Source organism: Grampus griseus (assembly GCF_964374135.1).
Source record: "Grampus griseus genome assembly, chromosome: 1".
Classification (NCBI taxonomy): Eukaryota; Metazoa; Chordata; class Mammalia; order Artiodactyla; family Delphinidae; genus Grampus; species Grampus griseus.
Window position 1 is genome coordinate 53,466,235 of NC_139017.1, and position 6,000 is coordinate 53,472,234.

At 38.6% G+C, this 6,000-nt stretch overlaps 1 protein-coding gene across 1 annotated transcript in view; it reads left to right on the top strand.

Moving 5' to 3' along the window:
• The window catches only part of MROH9 (maestro heat like repeat family member 9), a gene marked incomplete at both ends in the record, with an annotated part of 95,758 nt that extends 93,975 nt beyond the window's left edge, over positions 1 to 1,783 (top strand). Inside the window, one exon of the mRNA XM_082654870.1 lies at positions 1,440 to 1,783. Coding sequence (XP_082510996.1) covers positions 1,440 to 1,783 — 344 coding nt within the window. The remainder of the gene's footprint in view (positions 1 to 1,439) is intronic.
• Between the last annotated feature and the right edge of the window lie 4,217 nt (positions 1,784 to 6,000).

Here is a 6,000-nt window from a genome sequence, read left to right on the forward strand (position 1 = left end):
GCTCTATAGTGATGCCAGGGATGGGAAGAGGGTGGTAGAGGTAGCTAGGCAGTTAAGGGGAAATCAGTGGAAGGACTGGGTTAAGGGACATCTTCTTTATTTTTTATTCTTTCTCTCTCTGTTTCAATCTCTCCATCTGTCCCTCTCATTAGTTGAGACCTAACTATTATCCTAGAGTCCTTAGGAACTACAGAGAGTTAAGAATTCATTCACTCATTAATCCATTCAACAAACATTTTTCCAGCATCTACTATGTGACAGCACTATTCTATCTGCAGGATATACAGCAGCAGACAAAGCAAAGTCCCTTCCCTCAGAGGATTTACATTTTAGTGGAGAGCAATGTACACTTGCACCAGAAGAAATTAAAGAAGGGTAATGTTTATTCTTTCAAAATGTTTGGATCTTCAGCATCTCTCTCTTAGCCTCTGCCTATTTCCCCTTCAGGATCAGAATTACAAACAGGGGAGGCAGAAAATAAGGTGGCTGCCTTCCTTCCCTTTTTTTGGTAATAGACTTTATATTTTAGAGCAATTTTACATTAATAGAAATATTGAGTGGAAGATACAGAGGTTTCCTGTATACCTCCTGCCCCCACACATGCAGAGCCTCCCCCAGTTACCAACATCCCCCAGCAGAGTGGTACCTTTGTTACAGTTGATGAATCTACATTGACACATCATTATCTTCCTTTTTTATCCATTCATATTTATTGACTGCCGGCTAAATACTAAGCACTCCCTCCATGTCACTCAGAATATTTTTCTTCTTTCGCTCTTCCTCCTCCTTCTGTTCCTTCTACTTTTTCTCTCTTTTCTAAATCTGTCCTTTTTTCCTTCTCTATTTCTTTTTATTAAGAAAGAAAATAATAACTTCCCACAAGCTCAACATATGAATATAATGATATTAGTATTTTGGTATATATCTTATTGCAGATATTTTTAAAGAATATAAACTATTACCTATTTATTTTTAAAACTATCATAACTGTTTTATAACTTTTTCACTTACTCGTGTCAGAAACATCTTTTCATGCCAAGAAATATGGGTCTACATCATCATGTTAATATGTATGTGCTACTTCACTTTATGATATCTCTAATTTTTAAGCACTTTCATATTGATGAACATTTAGACTGATTCCACTTTTTTCATTATTATGAGCAATACTGAACCTCTTCATGAATATATGTTTATGCTGTCTACCAGAATGCTCAGCACAGAACAGGCACTCAGTAAACACTTAGTGAATATTTCCTTTTTTCTTTTAATGAGGTCTGGTGAGGACAGAGGATAAAAAACTTCCTGGATGCTATTTGTCAAAGTAACAAAAATTGGGGGAGGGGGGCTTTTGTGAAAGGTGGTGAGGCTATTTAGGGTTAGAGCTTCTCAGACTATGAGAGTGATGCCTTGAATTAATGGCCTTTCTGCTGTTACAGCTATTGACCCAGTGCTTGGGGATGAAGATCCTGTGATCAGGGAGTTTGCAAAAATAACAAACAAAATTTTTATGGAAACAGCCCATAGACTGACCTCCTCAAATATTAAACAAAGCTTCCGAAGACTGTTTAACTTAATCTACATCAAAAAATTGAAGCCTCTTTATAATTATAACCTTCCCAAGGACCTGACAGGCAGTCCTATGGGGATTAAAGAAACCAAGAATGATAAGGAAGCCATTACAGACAATAATTATGAAGACGTATTGGTAAAGAACAAAGATGTATCGGTAAAGAATGCAAGGTTCACGAGTGCCTTGGAGCACACCTCCGAAGAGGAATGATTTTCCTTTCCCTCTTGATAACTTGAGTCCGTTTGTAGATGCTTTTCAGAAGGACACTAGAAGCCTTTACTGTCTCTTCTTGATTCTCTACTCAAATATAGAAATGTGTTGCCTCTCTCTGTCTGACAGTGATTAGAAGACTTACTTCATCAAAGCAACTAACAAAATTGAAAAAACATATAAGCAAAGTGTTTGATGAGAAGCTCTTGGAGCTTGCATTAATCAATACATAGCTACTGAACATCTTCTAAGTGCCAGACACTATGCTAGATAGTGACGCTATCTGGATGATGTAAACAAGGTTCCCATCCTCAGGAAGGCCACAGTCTAGTGACACACAGTGTGGTTATTTACACCCTGCTCTGATGAATGCTGCCAAGGGCGGTATTTACAAAGGAAGAAATGGAGCTTGCAGGGGAAGAGGATTTAGAGCAGGCAAACTATTCCAGGTAGAGACACTGAGGCAAGAAGAGTGTTGGGGGAAGCTGGAGAGTTTGTTGTGGGTACAGGTGGTTAAGGAAAGAATAGGGAGAGCTGAGACCTGAGGGGAAGATTGTGCTGTGCCAATGGTTTTAAACTTTTTGAAATGAAAATTGGAGAGTCAACATAGTTAGTGGTTCCCATGGCCGTCAGGATCCAGTTTAACACTTCGTCCTGGTTTATAAGGAAGTTGATATATAAATGTTGAACTGCAGTGATCTTGCTTGACTTAAGGCTCCAGGCTCATCTTTCACTCATCTCACCTTACCTTCCTCCCACCCCTGCATCCCACCCTAGCATAAACCACTTCAGCCACAGGGAATTACTTGCTGGTAGATGAAAGCCCCATTTCCTCTGTTGACTCAGATGTTGTGGCTTTGGAATGTGTCAACTTGCAGTTCACACATGTTCTCATTTCTCTGCCAGCTCGCCTTGCTGGGAGTTGGGGCAGCAGCCATTCTACCTTCCCTTGGGTCCTTCTTCAGCTTCTCTGACTTCTGGGCCAGGTGGGTTTAGTAATGTTGACAAAGGACACCAGCTTCTCCTGCAGGACATCTGCATCATCAACATCATCAGTGTTGGAGGCAATAAGAGACTGATACAGTCACACGCTTGTGGGTTCTACCTTGTCCCTGCTCTCCACTTCACACCCACACGCCTTTCCCAATTGCCTGCCCTGCAGACTTTGAGCTCCAGCACAAAGTGTGAAGATGACAACTTTGCAGAGACTTCTTAACCCGCTCCCACAATTGCTTAGTCAAACCTCTGGTTGTGCCTCTCTAATTGAACCCTGATATATCTGAGATACATTTCCAGTCCTCTATTTTTTTTTTAATTGGGGTAGAGTTGCTTAACAATGCTGTTAGTTTCTGCCGTACAATGAAGTGAATCACCTTTATGTATACATATATCCCCTTTCTCTTGGACCTCCCTCCCACCACCCTCCATCCCACCCATCTAGCTCACCACAGAGCACTGAGCTGAGCTCCCTGCTCTATACAGCAGGTTCCCACTAGCTCACTGTTTTACACGATAGTGTATATATGTCAATCCCAATCTCCCAATTCATCCCTCCCCTCCTCCCCAAACACTGTGTCCACACGTTTGTTCTCTACATCTGTGTCTCTATTCCTGCCTTGCAAATAGGTTCACCTGTACCATTTTTCTAGATTCCACATATATGCATTAATATACAATATTTTTCTCCTTTTTTTAAACATATTTATTGGAGTATAACTGCTTTACAATGTTGTGTTAGTTCCTGCCGTATAACAAAGTGAATCAGCTATACGTATACATATATCTCCACGTCCCCTCTCTCTTGCATCTCCCTCCCACCCATCTAGGTGGTCACAAAGCACCGAGCTGATCTCCCTGTGCTATGGGGCTGCTTCCCACTAGCTATCTATCTCACATTTGGTAGTGTATATATATCAATGCCATTCTCTCACTTCGTCCCAGCTTACCCTTCCTCCTCCCTGTGTCTATCCATTCTCTACAACTGAGACTTTATTCCTGTCCTGCCCCTAGGTTCTTCAGAACCATTTATTTTTTTTTGATGCCATATATATATGTTAGCATATGGTATTTGTTTTTCTCTTTCTGACTTACTTCACTCTGTATGACAGTCTCTAGGTCCATCCATGTCTCAACAAATGACCCAATTTCATTCCTTTTTATGGCTGAGTAATATCCCATTTTATATGTGTACCATATCTTCTTTATCCTTTCATCTGTCAATGGACATTTAGGTTGCTTCCATGTTCTGGCTATCATAAATAGTGCTGCAATGAACATTGGGGTACATATGTCTTTTTCAATTATGGTTTTCTCAAGGTAATGCCCAGTAGTGGGATTGCTGGGTCATATGGTAGTTCTATTTTTAGTTTTTAAAGGAACCTCCATAGTGGCAGTGTCAATTTACATTCCCACCAACAGTGCAAGAGGGTTCCCTTTTCTCCACACCCTCTTCAACATTTATTGTTCGTAGATATCTTGATGATGGCCATTCTGACTGGTGTGAGGTGATACCTCACTGTAGTTTTGATCTGCATTTCTCTAATAATTAGTGATGCTGAGAATCTTTTCATGTGCTTTTTAACCATCTGTATGTCTTCTTTGGAGAAACGTCTATTTAGGTCTTCTGCCCATTTTTTGATCAGGTTGTTTGTTTTTCTGATATTGAGCTGCATGAACTGTTTTTATATTTTGGAGATTAATCCCTTGTCAGTTGATTCTTTTGCAAATATTTTCTCCCATTATGAGTGTTGTCTTTTTGTCTCATTTATGGTTTTCTTTGCTTGCAAAAGCTTTTACGTTGAATAAGGTCTCATTTGATTATCTTTGTTTTTATTCTCATTACTCTAGGAGGTGGGTCAAAAAAAGATCTTGCTGTGATTTATGTTAAAAAGTTTTCTGCCTATGTTTTCCTCTAAGAGTTTTATAGTGTCTGGTCTTACACTTAGGTCTTTAATCCATTTTGAGTTTACTTTTGTATATGGTGTTAGCGAGTGTTCTAATTTCATTCTTTTACATGTAGCTGTCCAGTTTTCCCAGCACCACTTATTGAAGAGACTGTCTTTTCTCCATTGTATATTCTTGCCTCCTTTGTCATAGATTAGGTAACCATAGGTGCGTGGGTTTATCTCTGGACTTTCTATCCTGTACCATTGATCTATATTTCTGTTTTTGTGCCAGTACCATACTGTCTTGATTACTGCAGCTTTTTAGTATAGTCTGAAGTCAAGGAGTCTGATTCCTCCAGCTCCGTTTTGCTTTCTCACGATTGCTTTGGCTATAAGGGTCTTTTGTGTTTCCAAAGAAATTGTAAAATTTTTTACTCTAATTCTGTGAAAAATACAATTGGTAATTTGAAAGGGATTGCATTGAATCTGTAAATTGCTTTGGATAGTGTAGTCATTTTCACAATACTGATTCTTCCAATCCAAGAAAAGTCTCCATCTGTTTGTGTCATCTTTGATTTCTTTCATCAGTGTCTTATAGTTTTCAGAGTACAGATATTTTACCTCCTTAGGTAGGTTTATTCTTAGGTATTTTACTCTTTCTGTTGCTGTGGTAAATGGGACTGTTTCCTTAATTTCTCTTTCTGATCTTTCATTGTTAGTGTATAGGAATGCAAGAGATTTCTGTGCATTAATTTTGTATCCTGCAACTTTACCATGTTCATTGATTAGCATCATTGATGGTGGCATCTTTAGTATTCTATGTAAAGTATCATGTCATCTGCAAACAGTGACAGTTTTACATCTTTTCCAGTGTAGATTCCTTTTATCTCTTTTTCTTCTCTGATTACCATGGCTAAGAATTCCAAAACTATGTTGAATAATAGTGGTGAGAGTGGACATCTTTTTCTTGTTCCTGATCTTAGAGGAAATGCTTTCAGTTTTTCACCATTGAGAATGATGTTTGCTGTGGGTTTGTCATATATGGCCTTTATTATGTTGAGGTACGTTCCTTCTATGCCCACTTTCTGAAGAGTTTTATCATAAATGGGTGTTGAATTTTGTCAAAAGCTTTTTCTGCATCTATTGAGATGATCATATGGTTTTTATTCTTTAATTTGTTAATATGGTGTGTCACATTGATTGATTTACATATATTGAAGAATCCTTGATAAACCCACTTGATCGTGGTGTATGATCCTTGATCATAAAACCCACTTGTTCATGGTGTATGATCCTTTTTGTGTATTGTTTGATTCTTTTTTTAATAAATGT